Source organism: Aphidius gifuensis, linkage group LG6, assembly GCF_014905175.1.
Source record: "Aphidius gifuensis isolate YNYX2018 linkage group LG6, ASM1490517v1, whole genome shotgun sequence".
NCBI classification, from domain to species: domain Eukaryota; kingdom Metazoa; phylum Arthropoda; class Insecta; order Hymenoptera; family Braconidae; genus Aphidius; species Aphidius gifuensis.
Genome location: NC_057793.1, coordinates 8,274,740 through 8,290,164, shown reverse-complemented (window position 1 = coordinate 8,290,164; position 15,425 = coordinate 8,274,740). Strand labels below are relative to the sequence as shown.

Sequence of the window (15,425 nt, the reverse complement as noted above, 5' to 3'; positions counted from 1 at the left end):
ATTTTCAATTTATCCAAGATATATGGATAATAGTAAATTTGCAAAAAAAAAAAAATAAATAAATTTTTAAATGGAATATTTATTTATTTATCGTGCTGATCATACTCTTGTCATAATTATTTTTCGACAAATTTTAAATCATCATAATCATCATTATGTTTACATGTTAAACTATGCTTGTATATTATTTTTATAATTATTCATTTTAATTTTAAATATGGCTTTTTATACCAACACAAGCTACATGATGCTTTTTTTTTTGTTTAAAAAAATTATTAACCAGGATAGTTAGTCATAATAACATATCAATTTATTATAAATACAATAATTGTTTACATGATTATTATTAATTAACGATTATTACAAACTGAACACAATGATGTACAACTTTGTTGCAGGTGAATATTAACATTTAAAGTACAATCACTTGGCTCATTGCTTGATAATGTACTTTGTGATTCGTCATTATTTTTAAAACAACAACAACAATCACTATTAGAATAATTTTCCATTGAATCATCGTTATTTAAATAAAATTGATTTGTTTGTTCCAATGAGGTTTCACATTCTCTCGACTGATTTAAATTCATCTTACAACAATTTAGACATTTATAACTTCCAATATCGTTTTTACAATTCCCAATTGAATTATTATTTCTACCCAATTGAATTCCATTAATTAATTTTGAATTATTTAATTTTCCATAATTTCCGTACTCTAAAATGAAGAAAAAAAATGTTTTTTTTTATAATAAAAATTGATGAAGATTTAATTTGATTGATTGTTTAAATTTATAATGATAATAATTGTGTAGGTGAAAATCAACACCTGGTACATATCTTCTTGGCACGATGATAACGATAATATAGAGTTAAACCAAGTGTCCATATAACTGCAACGAGGATCAGCAGGATAAAGGAGATGAGGGTAAGAGAACTTGGCACAAATGTCGTACGTCCAATACTATCAAGATGTGACATCAAACCATTTTTTACATTTTTAGTCATCTGTACTCCATCACCTACCAGAGTCACCTTTAGTTACAAAAGATACATACAAAACCATCAATTTTAATTCTAAAAAAAAATTTTTTTTTTTTCCATTTTTTTCTTCTTTAAATATTAATTTTTCATTCAACCCAAAAAATATACTTAATGAAAAAAAAAAATAATATTTTAAAATAAAAAAAAAATTTTAACTAAAATTGAAATTAAAAATATTTTTTAAAAGAATTTTTCATTTTTAAAAGAATAAAACATCTAATTAATTATTTTTTTTTATATTTTTTTTTTTTTGTATAATAATTGTACCATCTGAATAATTTTACACCTTTGTTTTCATTGATGGAAAAAATTTTGTAGCTCTTTTTAAAGACTCTATAAATTTTAAAGTTTTACGTGAATTATTTTTTTTTTTTAAACAATTATCATTATTTTTTTCTTCAATATTATTACAATTATTTGTTTTATCATAATCATGATTATTTTTTTTTGTATTAATTTCAATTTTACATGATTCTTTTGATTTTCTATTAATATTAATTGAACAACAAAAATTGCATTTACCACTAGATCCACAAGTACATTGTTTATTTTTAATTAAATTTTTACTAAAATCTTGATCTAAATAGTTGGATTGTTTTTTAAAATTCATTGAATAATTATCAATTGATTTATCAAAATTACGTTGACATTTAAGTATTATTTTATCATGAAAATTCTCATCCTTCACCCCCTCATCAACCTGTTGATCCTCCTCAAAATTTTTGTAATAATTATCAGACTGACCTGATGCTTGATAAAACAATGGTGAACAGCATTCAGTTCTATCCAAATTTGAAAATTTTGTTTTTCTATTATTTGCACATGGTGATGATTTTCTGTATCTATCATCATGATGATGATTCAATTTATTATTGTATTTTATTTGTTTATCATTTGGTATTATTGGTATTAATGGACGACACTTTGTTGATGTACAAGGATCACAAGGTGGTGGTAAACTTGGTTGACATTCTGTACATCGACATTTTGGTCCTGGTTGTTGTCTTGGTGTATAACAAAGTTTTGCATTTTGACATTTAACTTTTGCACGTGAAAATTTACGTTCAGATGGTGGACATGCACATTCTGGTGATGATGGACATGCACATGTACATTCACGATCAGCTCGTACATCAACTTGTACTGGATGTGGACAATTACATGTTCTTGGCATTGGTTGACACATACAACCTTTTGGAGTTGTTTGTTCACATGAACGTTTTTTTTTTAATATTGGTTTTGTTGATGGTGCACAAGGCTCATCATTTGATTCATCATTTGGATAATAATTTTTTTTTGTTTTATAATTATTTGAAGAACAACATGCACCACCACCAAGACGATTATCACAATGTTTTTTATTTAAATTTGTTGAGGAATTTACATCTTTTATTGGTGGTAAACATGGTTTACATGGAGCAGCTTTATGTCTATAAAAAATATAAACAAAATAAAATTATTTTTTATACTAAAATTTAAATTAAATGTTTTAAAACTTACTGTGGAGTACAACTGCAACATTTACAATTTAATTTACGAGCATGATCACTCCATTGTTGTCTAAGCTCACTAAAATTTGCCAACCATTCGCAATTTGGTTTTGGTGGTCTATTTAAATTCCAAGCTTCTTCTTCAGAACATTGACATGGTCCTGGACATGCACCTGTTGCTGCAGTACCCCATGGACGAAAACCACCACAATCAGCACGATCTATACAACCTACATTTTCTTGACAATAACATGAACGTATTCTTTCTGCATCTTCCAAACTTTCATTTCTTTCTTGGCTACAATTTGTTCCTACATATTTATCAACATAACCAAATTGATTAAATTTTTTTCACTTATTTACAAGCAAGTTTTAGGTATGTATTATAAATTTATTCACCACAACATCCAGTACCAGTGTGCCTCTTTGATGTATCATCATAACCCGACATAATTATTTTGACATTTGTTTTTTCTTTTTTTTTTTTTTCTGGATTTACAATTTTTTTTTTTTGATTATAATTAAATTTGTTACAAATTAATCTACATTTTTGATGATTTTTTCAAAATTCATTATCATAAATAAACACTAGCTTTTTGAATTTAATAAGGGTTTTATAAATTTACCCATTATGCCAAAAAATATAATTTTTTTTTTCTAAATTGGAATTTTTATATACTCATTATACGTTGGTTTGTTTTTTTTTTTTTTTCTACAACTGTAAAGTTTCAAACATTTGAATTGGTTGACCCCACTCCTCTCTCACCGGAAGTTCCGCTTCGTGTAACTTTGAAATGGTTGAAGGGGGGTAGGGAGTGGATTTTAAATGTTTTTAATTTTTTTAACTTATAGTTGAACTATTATAGTTAAAAAAATTAAAAACATTTAAAATCCACTTCCTACCTCCCCTTCAAATCGTTTAAAATAGCCAATTTAATTTAAAAAAAAACCTATGGAGAATTTTCTGTAATTATGTAAATTATGCGATCTAAGTTATACCAAAGGGTTGTTTTTTTATATCTATGGGCCGGTTTTGTAGTCCATAGTTAAGTTAACATGGTATAAGGAAGAGAAACGTTAGACTTATATACCAAAAAAATGTAACTATGGACTACAAAACCGGCCCTATGACTTCTTTGGGGTATACGTATTAATAATTCGTAATAATTTTTTATTAAATTTCATACAATTTCTAATTATTTATTCAAGTCAGGACCCGAATTTTTTGGTTTTCGTCCTCATTTCTCCGTCTTACTCCGTTGAATTTCCTTCGCACTTCGGCAAAGTAAAATTACGAAGAAAAAATCAGAGAAACTCCGAGTGACACGGAGAAATTATTATATAACTCAAACTTTTTTTGCATTAATTCAACAAGCGACTTAGAAATTATATTTATATTTTCAAATTTTATTTTGTTTTTCAAATATCATCATTTTCAAACTCGATGTGGACATTAGCCTTAATTTCAATCGGTATTGCAGCAACAAAAAAATAATTTTACTTTATGTAAATAATGAGTAGATGTCACTACTGAAATAATCTAGAAATTTGACGACAAGTGGCCGACGCCCGCTGACTAATCTCCACTGATCTCCACACCCAAATAAAAATACATAAATGGGTGTTATTAATTATTGTCATTAAATTTAATAATAATTTATTTATTTAAATTATAAATACCAATAGAATATAATTTTTTGCATTAAATAAGTATTAAAGTTTCATGTTACAATGGTGATTCTCAAAAGTTTTGACATACGAATGTTATGTCTTATTGTTGTTTTGATTTGTCAACTTGTTGAAGGTAAGTCGAATTAACAACAAAAACCATTATTTATCAAAAATACAATTATCTTTATAATTAAAATTATTAAGTTATTTAAATGACACAATTATTCATTTAATTTTTAATACCTATATTGTAGTTTTAATTTACTTTTAAAATATTAAAATAACAATGCTGGGTGTGGCGTTATGATTAATTTTTGATAAATGTTTAATAGGTCAATATTATGGATCAGTTGATAATTATGAAAATAAAACAGTAACCTGGTGTACAGTATCAAAACCTGAACAAAATAAATGCATTGCATTTTCACAAGCAGTTGAAAGAGAACGTAAATTTTTCGAACAACATTATATACAATTAAAATGTCGACAAGCATTTAATAAGGAAGAATGTATGACACTTTTGGATAATGATATTGCCCAGCTAACAACACTTGATCCTGGTGAAGTATTTGTTGGTGGTAGATATCACAGTTTATTACCAATAAGTCAAGAAGTATATAGTGATGGATTAAATTATCAATATGCTGTTGCTGTTATTAAAAAAAATTCATTGAGTGATGTTAATAGTATACATAATTTACGTGGTAAAAAAGCATGTTTTGCTGGTGTTGGAATGTTAGCTGGTTGGATAACACCAATTCATACACTTATGAAAGAAGGTGCACTTGAAATAATTGATTGTAATAATCAAGTTAAATCAGCTGGTAAATTTTTTGGACCAAGTTGTGCTGTTAATTCACTTATTGATCGTTATAATCCATCTGGTGATAATTCAGATAAACTTTGTAAACTTTGTATTGGTGAAATACCTGGTGGTAGATGTACAAATAGTGATCCATATTCTGGTTATGAAGGTGCATTTCGTTGTCTTGCTGAAAATGCTGGTGAAATATCATTTTTAGTACATACAACTGTACAAGAAATGACATCAACAAATTATGATTTAAATTCAATTAAAAAAGAACAATTTGAATTATTATGTCGTGATGGAACAAGAAAAAATATTGATGAATATAAATATTGTAATTGGGGTAATGTACCATCACGTGCAATTGTTGTATCATCAGCAACTGATGTTAATATTAGAAAAATATATCAAAAATTTTTACAAAAAACAGTTGATATATTAGGTAAAAATACAAATTTTGGTATTAATTCAACAAATGATGATAAATCAAATAATTATGATAATAATAATTATTATAATCAACAAAATAATGAAAAAGATTTATTATATGATAATAAAAAAAGTTATGATCCAAATTTACCTGAATCATCAAATGGTAATATATATAATTCATGGGGTTCATTAAATAAAAATTATAATTCAAGTTATTATAATCGTGATGGTTATGGTTCATCAAATAATGATGATTTACAAAACAATCCACCATCAGTATTACCACTTGAAGTATTTAATTTATTTGAATCATCACCAAGATATGGATTACAGCATAATTTATTATTTTCTGATTCAGCAAGAGGTTTTATATCACTTGCTGAAAAAGATCAAACATATTCATATTATCTTGGTAATAATATTGAAAATTCAATACTTGGTGTTCGTCAATGTCCAGTTAATAAAATGACACTGTGTGTTACATCAGAACCAGAACAAGAAAAATGTATTAAAATGAAAACAGCATTAAAAGCACAGTTATTAAAACCAGAATTAATATGTTACAAAGGACATAGTCAAATGCATTGTATGCAAGCTATTAAAAATGGACAAGCTGATATAACAGTATTGGATGCAAGTGATGTTTATACTGCTGGTTTACGTTTTGATTTAATACCATTTATATCAGAGGTATATAATCTTCCAACACCAGAATATTATGTTGTTGTTGTTGCTAAAGAATCTGATCCAACAACAGATATAACATTTTTAAAAAATAAAAATACATGTCATCCTGGTATTTATACTGCTGCTGGTTGGGTTTATCCAATGGCATATTTATTATCAAATGGTTGGATGCGTGGTTATGGATGTGATTCAATACGTGCTGCTGCTGAATATTTTTCAAAATCATGTGTACCTGGTGCATTGAGTACTGAATATAATACACGTGTACCATATAATAATATGTGTGATCTTTGTCATGGTGTTAGTTATCGTTATTGTCGTCGTGATGCATCAGAAGATTATTTTGGTTATACTGGTGCATTTAGATGTCTTGTTGAGGGTGGTGGTGATGTTGCATTTGTTAAACATACAACTGTATCGGAAAATACTGATGGTAAAAGACGTGAGTATTGGGCTAGAAATACATTTACCAAAGATTTTGAATTATTATGTCCTGATGGTACAAGAATGCCATCAACTGATTATCATAAATGTAATTTGGGTAAAGTTAAAGCTAATGCTATTGTTACAAGAGGTGGAGAATATGGATATAATGAAACACAAATTAATGCTTATATTAATTTGTTGATGTATGCACAACAATTTTATGGTAGAAAAGAAGCTGATGAATTTAGTTTTAGTATGTTTGAAAGTCCAAGACCATTTAGTGATCTTATATTTCAAGATGCAACACAACAATTAATTATTATACCAAAAGAAATGAGAGAATTTAGCAAATGGCTTGGACCTGATTTTATGAGAGCCAGAAGAGTTGTTGATTGTAATGCTGGAGCAGCAGAAATTAAATTTTCATTATTTGCATCAATTTCTACTATGATTTTTGCTTTTTATTTTTCACGATAAATTTTTTATCCATTTCATCTTTAAGATAACAAAAAAAATTTAATTTTTACGTACTAAATATTTTTAATAATTATTATTTTTTTCTTTTGGTCTAATTATTGTAAATATTTTGACTGAAAAATTTACAGTACAACTGATAGATCTGAAATATTTTTTACTTTATTTTACATAGAAAAAATATTATCAGCAGCTTTTTAACAATATATAAATATTTTTATAAATGAAAATTAATTGAAAAAAAAAAAACAAGAAAAATTAGGCTTTTTTTTGGAATTTAAAAAACTTAACTTTAAAAAATAACCAGTGCCTTTTGACATATCAGCTTTTTTATTATTTAAAAAAATATAATTGAATATGAAATTTTTTTTTTTTTCCTTTCTTGTAATTTTTAAATTAATAAGAAAATAATTTTTTTATTTTTTACAATGTCATTATTCCGTCCAATTGTATTTTGACATATAAATTTTAATTATTATATTAAATAATTTTAATGATATTTTATAATAAATATTAAGAGATTATGTATAAATCCGTCCGAAAAAAAAAAAATTTATAATATACAATTTACAATTTTACAAAAACAAAATGATTTTTATTTTTTTTTTAATTTTTAAATGGACCTTTATAAACTCTGTCTAAATAACTTTGTAGTACTTTGCTGAGAGGAGTAGACAAGTGGTTTTTAATTAATGATATTTTTTTAATTTCAGATTTATCTTGTGATGATTTATCATTCGAATTATTTCTATCCGTTTCATCTTGTTTCGAAATTGTCTCTGTTCTCCATTTTGGTGTTGCTAATTCTAAAATTCTTTTGGAAGCTTTTGGAAAAGAAATATCATTACAACAAGCTTTCAAATAATTTAAAATATTTTGCTATTTACCATTTGCACGAAGAGCTTTTGCTGGAACTTTTCCCAATGGATTTGTCGGTGTTGGATACCAAAATTTTGGCTCAGCAAGACGAAGAAGTCTAGGTGTTACTTCTCGATATCTATTTGGTTTTAATGGTGTTAAATCAATCGCTGAAGTTTTTTTATCATCATCATTTGTAAATTTTTCAGTATAATATTTTGGTCTTGATAATGAATCAATACGTCGAATACTTTTATTTGAATTTTTAGATCTCCTTGATTTTTTGTTGTTATTTTTAAAATTTAAATGTAACTGGGAAAAATTATTTGATAAATCTTGACATTCATCTTTGTGAAAATTTTCTTGTGATGGATACCAACTTTTATCAGCTGTTGAATCTTTTGATGATCGAAATTCTTCGTAAATACTTTTTCTAAAAAAAAATATAAAAGTTTATTATTTATTTTGTGAAAATTTAATTGTTTTTTGTTAACTTACGTCAACACAGAACCATGAGATACTGCTGAGGGAAATCTGTAGTATGCCTTTTCACCCATAATTACATTTTAAATTTACTTTTTTTTAGAAAAACTAAAATTTTTTATAACCCAGTTTGTCAAAAAATATAATGATGTTTAGAATAAATAAATTAAACAAATAACAATCACTGTTTAAAACAGATGCTTGGTATGTTCATACTGTTTTTCGATGTGTTTTGATCAATAAAATAAATTCAAAATTATTTAAAAAAAATAAAAATATGCCACCAAAAAGAGCAACGTCTGTAAATTTACCAAAAAAAGTTGTGAATAATTCAAAAGTTCAAAAAAATTCAGCAAAAAAAGGACATACCAAGGAAAGGTTAGAATAAATTAATTGAAAAAAAAAATAATATATAATTAATTTGGTTTTTTTTTGTATTTTTGCAGTAAAAAGAAAAATATAAAAAAAAAATTAAATGGATGGTTGAAAACTCCAGCTGATTGGGAAAGATTTAATAAATGGGTTAAAATAAATGCTCAACCACGTAAAATTCCAGAACCTCCACCAGTGGTTTGTTAAAAATAATTATTAATAATAAAATAAAATTTTGTTGATTGATGTTATTTTGATTTTTAGATAAGACCATCAAAGCCACTTTGGAAAATGAAAAAAAGAATTGATATTTTATCAAAACCAATACCAAAGCCAGAACCTTATGTTTATGATTTGAGTGTTTCGAAAAAAGCCTTGAAAGCTAAACCATCAAAACGAATTAAAATATTAGCTAAATTTGTTAAAAAACATTTTGAACCTGTACGTATTTATGAAGTGTCACGTGCTGCTCTTAATTATAAACCAACTTCAAGAATTAATATAATATCTAAACCTAAAGATTTTCGTTCTGAGGAGTGTAAAAATTTACAAGAAAAATGGGAAAGTATTAACAGACAAAATGTTGATGAAAAAGTGTTATTTAAACTTGCAAAACGTGCACTTAAATGTCCAGGACTTTTGACGCATGATGATATGTTATTATTTATGACAGACACTGGTGTTTATCGGAGTGCGTTAAATTATAAGGTATGTATTTAGTAAGGAAAATAAATTAAGTGTTTAAAATATATCACAACAAAAATATCCACTATAGCACATTGATGATAATAATAGTTATTTAAATAAATAAAATAAATAAACATTTAATAAAATATATTTAAAAGATGAAAATATTAATAAAAATTAAATTTGAAATAATAATAACAGCGAGTCATTACAATACGATGATGAATTAATTAATTTTTAAATAAATTAATTTTCAATTTATCCAAGATATATGGATAATAGTAAATTTGCAAAAAAAAAAAAAAATAAATAAATTTTTAAATGGAATATTTATTTATTTATCGTGCTGATCATACTCTTGTCATAATTATTTTTCGACAAATTTTAAATCATCATAATCATCATTATGTTTACATGTTAAACTATGCTTGTATATTATTTTTATAATTATTCATTTTAATTTTAAATATGGCTTTTTATACCAACACAAGCTACATGATGTTTATTTATTTCTTTGGGAAATTTAATGATTCTAATTTTATTTTTTCAGCCAACATCGTGGATGAATTTTTTATCTCTGCCATCATTTAAATTTTTAAAAGACAGACATGATGAAAAATCAAAAAAAATAAAAGATGAATATTTAGAAGATTTGAGAAAACGAGGTAAAATAGCACTTGCTGAAAAAATGAAAAGAATTCATGCTCAAAATTTAGAAAATGCTGATAAAGAAAATAAAAAATTAGAAGATACTGAAAAAGATAAAGAAAATGAAAATCAATTGGCTGAAGAAAATGCTGAAAAAGTTGATGAAAAAAATAAATCAACAATGAAAGTTGAACAAACCCAAAACAATGAAGATGATGATAAAAATAAAGCAAAATGGATGGAACGAAATGCTTGGAGATTTGCACCACCCCCTTGGAGGAACGATGATCCTTTTGCAATTAAAAGATCAGCTCTCAAAGGTCCAGGTAAATAGTAACAATAATAAATCAATCAAACATAAATAAACAAACTAAAAATATATTATAAATAATTTTTAGTTTCACCAAGAATGGCAGAGCTTGCAAAACCAACTCGAAAACCTGACAAAAGACGTCAAAAAAATCCTTTCAAAGTTAAAAAATCAGCTTTAACAGGGCCAATTCCACCGCGTGTTGATAAACTTGCTTTACCAAGTCGTCCTCGTGATCCAATTGAAAAACCTCCACCAAGAAAAAAAGATACTTTTGGTCGTCCAATATATCCAAAACCAGTGAGTATTAAATTATTATTTTGTTTAATCTTTTACTATTAAATATTATTGTTATTTTATTTAAAAAAAAAACACTTTTATTTTGATAGAAATATGGTAGAAAAATGCCTCGTGTTGAGCCATATAAAGAAAGAGAGTGTGACGAAAACAAAGATGAGACAAATGATGAACCAACTGTGGTTGAATCAATTCTTTCAATAGCATTTGAGCCAAGTATTGATCCTTACTTTGATCCTCGTGGAGCTCAACGTCAATTAGAAGCTAGAAAAAAAGCTAAAGAAATTTTAGAAAAAGAAAAAACATTAGAGGATACAAATAAAAAAAATCTCGAGACAGATAATAAAATTAAAGATTAAAAAATAATTAAATACTTATGTTTGATGAATATTTTTTGTTGTTAAAATATATAGACATTGAAGGATTAATTTTAATTCTTTTTTATTTGATAAAAATGATTTTAAAAAGAAATATTGCCTTTGAAAAAATGATCGAGACATTCAATTACTCGGTTGTTAAAAAGTTCTTTAACATCCTTAGCAGCAATAAAGTCTCCATGATTAAAATCAGATATTGGTTCGGTGATGACTTTACTTGAAACTCTTTTAGATATTTCTGATAAATCTTCAAATGTCGAGAGTGGATCATTTTTAGGACCATAGAAAAATATCATTGGTGATTTAATATTTTCGAAATTATATTGTGGAGGTATTGATGTACCATAATGTTCAATATTTTCTTTTTCATTTTGATAATCATACTGCTGAAATTTATCTGGAAATAAAATTATCAAAATATAAATATATTACATAATATTAAAATGTTGGATAAATAAATAAATAAACATTACGATAATTTGCAAATTGTGCATAATGCATAAATAATTTTGCAGAAGTTCCAGCTGGAAAATATTTCAAAATATTGACCATAACTTTCTGTAATTAGAAAGATTAAATGAATTAATTAAAATTATAAAAATGTGTGGAATATTTATCTTGAGCTCGTGGCAATAATTAAAATTAAATTTACGTACATAATCAACTTGATTACCATTTTTACCGCAAATCATATCCCATGGCATTAAACAGTAATCAGCAATATTTAAATTGACGCAAAATTCTTCAAATAATATATTGTAGATCGAATATTGAGGTAATATTTCGAATGTGGCAGTAGAGTCAATTAAATTCTGAAAAATAAAATAAAAATGATAAGAAAAATAAGCTAGATATTCTAAACTAATTATAATTAAATTTTCCTTAGTTAGTCTTGATCTATTTACAGAAATCATTGATAGAAAATGAAATGGCCTCATGTCCAAAGATTGTTTATTAAGAAATCCAGCGACTACACCAAATCCTATAAACAATTGAACCTTCGAATTATATTCTGGATGTTCTGATAATGTAATCAATGTTGATGTCGTTCCCATTGATAAACCAACACATATCAATGAACTTTGATTGGTTGCATTTAAAACATAATCAATTGTTCGTGGAACATCATAGTATCCAATTTCATGAAAACTAAATTGAATTAAATTTTTCACATTAAAATTTTTTAATTAAATGTTACAAATTATATTTGTTCCTTACGTCACTAAATCGAGTACCTAAAATCCCAAAATTTTTTGTCATTTGGTGACAATGTAACATGATCACGTCCATAAGTTGAACCACGATAATTAGCAAGCCACACGTCATAGCCTTCATCAGCAAGTTGTTTAGCTGTAACAACAGAAAGAAAATAAATTCACTCTTAAATTTAATTGCAAGAAATTTGGATAGTTCATCAAAAATAAAAATTGATAATGACCTAAACTTCGGTCGGGACTTATCAACCAAAGATCTGACGTTGTCAAAAGTCCATTTAGCATAAGAACAACTGGTTTTTGTTCATTTCTCCTCGACAACTTCAGCGGACTCCATGGTATTCGAAAAGTCTTTAAAATATATCCATCATTTGTCGTAAGATTGTGTTGCTCTGCTGGATATCCCCAGCTCTCAATTAATTCAATCTGCACACACAAATCACATCATTAAAATAATCTAATAATTAATTATCATTGTAATTTAATTTTATAATTTTATAATTACACTATCTAAAATTTTGTCACTATTGAAAATTCGATAAACTAATTTAATCAACCAACATAAAATAATAATTTTAATAATTTGTCTAATGTTACGAATAAAATATCTCCAAGTTATTAATATCATTTTACAGTGGATTTAAAATTATTTGTTTTATAATAGTTGTCGAACAAGTGACCGTGAATGACTGACTGTGTGTACACACTCGATGTACAAAGTGCATGAACGCTATTATAAAATAGCAGATAATCGTACAATTAATAAATCAATTATCATTTTTTTTTTCTTTAATCTCATTATTTATTGATAAAAAAATAAGTGATAAAAAAAAAAATTTATACGTGTTCTATTATGTAAAAAAAAAAAAAAAAAGACTTTCGATGTCATTTTGTGATTAAAAATAAAAGGAATGAAGCATGACGGTATCGTCTTCAATCACAGTTTACTAATTGTTGGCTAAACCATCTTGAGATTCATTTCAGTTCCTCATTAGACATTACACATGCAAAAAAAAAAAAAATAATCTATGTAAATATAAACATTTATTGAACTATGAATGATGAAACGATTATCAAGTTTAATTTAATTATTTTATTATAAATATGTTCGGTATAATAATTTTTTTGTTGATAAAATATTAAAATTAATATATATACATTATTGATAAGTGAGATATGAATATTTTAAAAAATAATTTTTCCTTTTGCAAATTGATCAAGGTACTGGATCACTCTGTCGTTGAGAATTTTCTTAACGTCTCGAGCAGTAACAAAATTAATGTGATTGAAATCTTCGTCAGATACTTGTTCAACAATAACTTTACTCGAAATTCTTTTAACTATTTCAGCGACGTCTTCAAATGTTGAAAGTGGATCATTTTTCAGACAATAAAAAATTATCATTGGTGATTTGATATTTGCCAAATTATATTGTGGAGGTTGCAATGTACCATAATGTTCTATATTTTCTTTTTCATTTTGATAATCAAACTGTTGAAATTTTCCTGAAAGACAAAATCAACATTATAAAAAATATAAAAATATTTATCCAAATATTAAAATGTAAAAAAATAAATAAATAAACATTACTGTAGTTTGCAAATTGGGCATAATGCAAAATTGTTTTTCCAGGAGATCCAGCAGGAAAATATTTCAAAAAATTGATATAAATGTTCTGTGATTAAAATTATAAATTAATAAATAGCAATAAATTAATATGAAATAAATTAAAAATTATAAATTCAAATACAGTGTCAAATTGAGCATAATTTTTACCGCAAACAACATCAAACGGAAATAAACAATAATCGACGATATTTAAATTTACACATACTTCTTCAAATAGTACACTATATAATGAACTTTGAGGGAATACCTCATAAGTTCCGGTAGAGTAAACTAAACCCTGAAAATTATTAAACGAAAAATACATTATTGCTGTGAGATACAAAAAATTGATTTATATTTACTGATAGTAATTGTAAAAGAACAAGTGGGCTCAGAGCCGTGAAAGGTTTATTGAAAAATCCAGCGACCACGCCAAATCCTATAAGCAATTGAACTTTCGAATTATATTCTGGGTGTTCTGATAAAGTAATGAATGTTAATGTCGTTCCCATTGATAAACCAACACATATCAATGAACTTTGATTGGTTTCATTTAAAACATAATCAATTGTTCGTGGAACATCATAGTATCCGATTTCATGAAAACTAAATTGAATTAAATTTTTCACATTAAAATTTTTTAATTAAATGTTACAAATTATATTTATTCCTTACGTCACTAAATCAAGTACCTAAAATCCCAAAATTTTTTGTCATTTGGTGACAATGTAACATGATCACGTCCATAAGTAGTACCACGAAAATTTGCAAGCCAAACATCATAGCCTTCATCAGCAAGTTGTTTAGCTGTAACAACAAAAAAAAAATAAATTTACTCTTTAATTTTAAATATTCTATCAAGGATGAATAATATAAAAATAATTATTGTTTGACCTAAACTTCGGTTGGTATTGAATAACCAAATATCAGATGATGTCAAAAATCCACTTAACATAAGAACAACTGGTTTTTGTTGATTTTTCTTTGACAAATTCAATGGACTCCATGGTATTCTAAAAGTTTTTAAAATATATCCATCGTCTGTCGTTACGTTGTGCTGCTCTGCCGGGTAATCCCAGATCTCAATCAATTCTTTCTGCACAAACAAGTCAAAAAGTCAAAGAAAAAAAAATTGATAATTAATTATCATTGTAATTTAATTTTATAAATTTATAATTACACTATCTAAAATTTTTTCACTATTTAAAATTCGATAAAGTAATTTAATCAGCCAAAGAATGATAATTATTTTAATAATATTTCTAATGTTACGAATAAAATATCTCCAAGTAATTAATATCATCGTACTTTCAATAAGTTGAAATAACGAATTGAAATAATAACTGATGGATCGGTTGCTCGTGTGTACACAGTGCGTGCGAATGGTTCAAAGTGTAAAATTTTATTATAAGATAACGGATATCTCACAATGAATAACTCAATGAATTCAAGATCAACTACCTTACTCCTCAATCATCGCAATAATGATAATTAGCCTTGATGTGAACTATTCTATATGCAAGGTTAAATGAACATAAA

At 26.0% G+C, this 15,425-nt stretch overlaps 6 protein-coding genes across 7 annotated transcripts; 2 read left to right on the top strand and 4 right to left on the bottom strand.

Moving 5' to 3' along the window:
- Positions 1-350: 350 nt before the first annotated feature.
- On the bottom strand, positions 351-3,254 carry LOC122859773 (balbiani ring protein 3-like). Its single transcript, XM_044163457.1, has 4 exons — positions 2,934-3,254; positions 2,545-2,845; positions 1,789-2,474; positions 351-718 (listed from the first exon to the last, which is right to left on the bottom strand). The coding sequence occupies exons 1-4, from the start codon at positions 2,983-2,985 to the stop codon at positions 351-353; spliced, it is 1,407 nt and encodes a 468-aa protein (XP_044019392.1). The 5' UTR covers positions 2,986-3,254.
- Positions 3,255-4,076: 822 nt separating this feature from the next.
- On the top strand, positions 4,077-7,622 carry LOC122859322 (melanotransferrin). The gene is made up of 2 exons (XM_044162797.1): positions 4,077-4,338; positions 4,538-7,622. Exons 1-2 carry the CDS (start codon positions 4,266-4,268, stop codon positions 7,033-7,035), a joined length of 2,571 nt encoding a protein of 856 aa, XP_044018732.1. The 5' UTR covers positions 4,077-4,265; the 3' UTR covers positions 7,036-7,622.
- On the bottom strand, positions 7,344-8,549 carry LOC122859333. The gene is made up of 3 exons (XM_044162810.1): positions 8,389-8,549; positions 7,920-8,323; positions 7,344-7,856 (listed from the first exon to the last, which is right to left on the bottom strand). Exons 1-3 carry the CDS (start codon positions 8,445-8,447, stop codon positions 7,639-7,641), a joined length of 681 nt encoding a protein of 226 aa, XP_044018745.1. The 5' UTR covers positions 8,448-8,549; the 3' UTR covers positions 7,344-7,638.
- On the top strand, positions 8,525-11,115 carry LOC122859326. Its single transcript, XM_044162804.1, has 6 exons — positions 8,525-8,751; positions 8,820-8,943; positions 9,010-9,453; positions 9,983-10,406; positions 10,479-10,690; positions 10,780-11,115. The coding sequence occupies exons 1-6, from the start codon at positions 8,651-8,653 to the stop codon at positions 11,044-11,046; spliced, it is 1,572 nt and encodes a 523-aa protein (XP_044018739.1). The 5' UTR covers positions 8,525-8,650; the 3' UTR covers positions 11,047-11,115.
- Positions 11,062-15,244, bottom strand: LOC122859330 (lipase 3-like). Of its 2 annotated transcripts, none has more exons than XM_044162808.1 (7): positions 12,784-12,970; positions 12,503-12,704; positions 12,300-12,414; positions 11,970-12,213; positions 11,721-11,876; positions 11,538-11,622; positions 11,062-11,461 (listed from the first exon to the last, which is right to left on the bottom strand). In XM_044162808.1, the coding sequence occupies exons 1-7, from the start codon at positions 12,904-12,906 to the stop codon at positions 11,148-11,150; spliced, it is 1,239 nt and encodes a 412-aa protein (XP_044018743.1). In that variant the 5' UTR covers positions 12,907-12,970; the 3' UTR covers positions 11,062-11,147. The 2 variants fall into 2 exon arrangements, with proteins under 2 accessions (XP_044018743.1, XP_044018742.1); XM_044162807.1 differs by lacking the exons at positions 12,300-12,414; positions 12,503-12,704; positions 12,784-12,970 and adding exons at positions 14,579-14,693; positions 14,781-14,982; positions 15,067-15,244 and having other exon boundaries at positions 11,083-11,461.
- On the bottom strand, positions 13,455-14,337 carry LOC122859334 (lipase 1-like). The gene is made up of 3 exons (XM_044162811.1): positions 14,029-14,337; positions 13,869-13,953; positions 13,455-13,783 (listed from the first exon to the last, which is right to left on the bottom strand). The coding sequence occupies exons 1-3, from the start codon at positions 14,209-14,211 to the stop codon at positions 13,464-13,466; spliced, it is 588 nt and encodes a 195-aa protein (XP_044018746.1). The 5' UTR covers positions 14,212-14,337; the 3' UTR covers positions 13,455-13,463.
- Positions 15,245-15,425: the final 181 nt, after the last annotated feature.

Coding starts and splice junctions, on each gene's coding strand:
- LOC122859773 (XM_044163457.1), bottom strand. CDS start 2,985: ATGTCGGGTTATGATGATACATCAAAGAGGCACACTGGTACTGGATGT. Junction 2,846..2,933: donor CACTGGTACTGGATGTTGTG/GTGAATAAATTT, acceptor ATAAATATGTAG/GAACAAATTGTAGCCAAGAA. Junction 719..1,788: donor ATTGTTTTATCAAGCATCAG/GTCAGTCTGATA, acceptor TCTTCATTTTAG/AGTACGGAAATTATGGAAAA.
- LOC122859322 (XM_044162797.1), top strand. CDS start 4,266: ATGGTGATTCTCAAAAGTTTTGACATACGAATGTTATGTCTTATTGTT. Junction 4,339..4,537: donor GATTTGTCAACTTGTTGAAG/GTAAGTCGAATT, acceptor AATGTTTAATAG/GTCAATATTATGGATCAGTT.
- LOC122859333 (XM_044162810.1), bottom strand. CDS start 8,447: ATGGGTGAAAAGGCATACTACAGATTTCCCTCAGCAGTATCTCATGGT. Junction 8,324..8,388: donor TCTCATGGTTCTGTGTTGAC/GTAAGTTAACAA, acceptor ATTTTTTTTTAG/AAAAAGTATTTACGAAGAAT. Junction 7,857..7,919: donor AAAAGCTCTTCGTGCAAATG/GTAAATAGCAAA, acceptor CTTTTCCAAAAG/CTTCCAAAAGAATTTTAGAA.
- LOC122859326 (XM_044162804.1), top strand. CDS start 8,651: ATGCCACCAAAAAGAGCAACGTCTGTAAATTTACCAAAAAAAGTTGTG. Junction 8,752..8,819: donor AAAGGACATACCAAGGAAAG/GTTAGAATAAAT, acceptor GTATTTTTGCAG/TAAAAAGAAAAATATAAAAA. Junction 10,691..10,779: donor GTCCAATATATCCAAAACCA/GTGAGTATTAAA, acceptor TTATTTTGATAG/AAATATGGTAGAAAAATGCC.
- LOC122859334 (XM_044162811.1), bottom strand. CDS start 14,211: ATGTATTTTTCGTTTAATAATTTTCAGGGTTTAGTTTACTCTACCGGA. Junction 13,954..14,028: donor ATTATGCTCAATTTGACACT/GTATTTGAATTT, acceptor TTTTAATCACAG/AACATTTATATCAATTTTTT. Junction 13,784..13,868: donor TGCCCAATTTGCAAACTACA/GTAATGTTTATT, acceptor TTTGTCTTTCAG/GAAAATTTCAACAGTTTGAT.
- LOC122859330 (XM_044162807.1), bottom strand. CDS start 15,189: ATGATATTAATTACTTGGAGATATTTTATTCGTAACATTAGAAATATT. Junction 11,877..11,969: donor ATTTTCTATCAATGATTTCT/GTAAATAGATCA, acceptor TTTATTTTTCAG/AATTTAATTGACTCTACTGC. Junction 11,623..11,720: donor ATGGTAATCAAGTTGATTAT/GTACGTAAATTT, acceptor TTCTAATTACAG/AAAGTTATGGTCAATATTTT.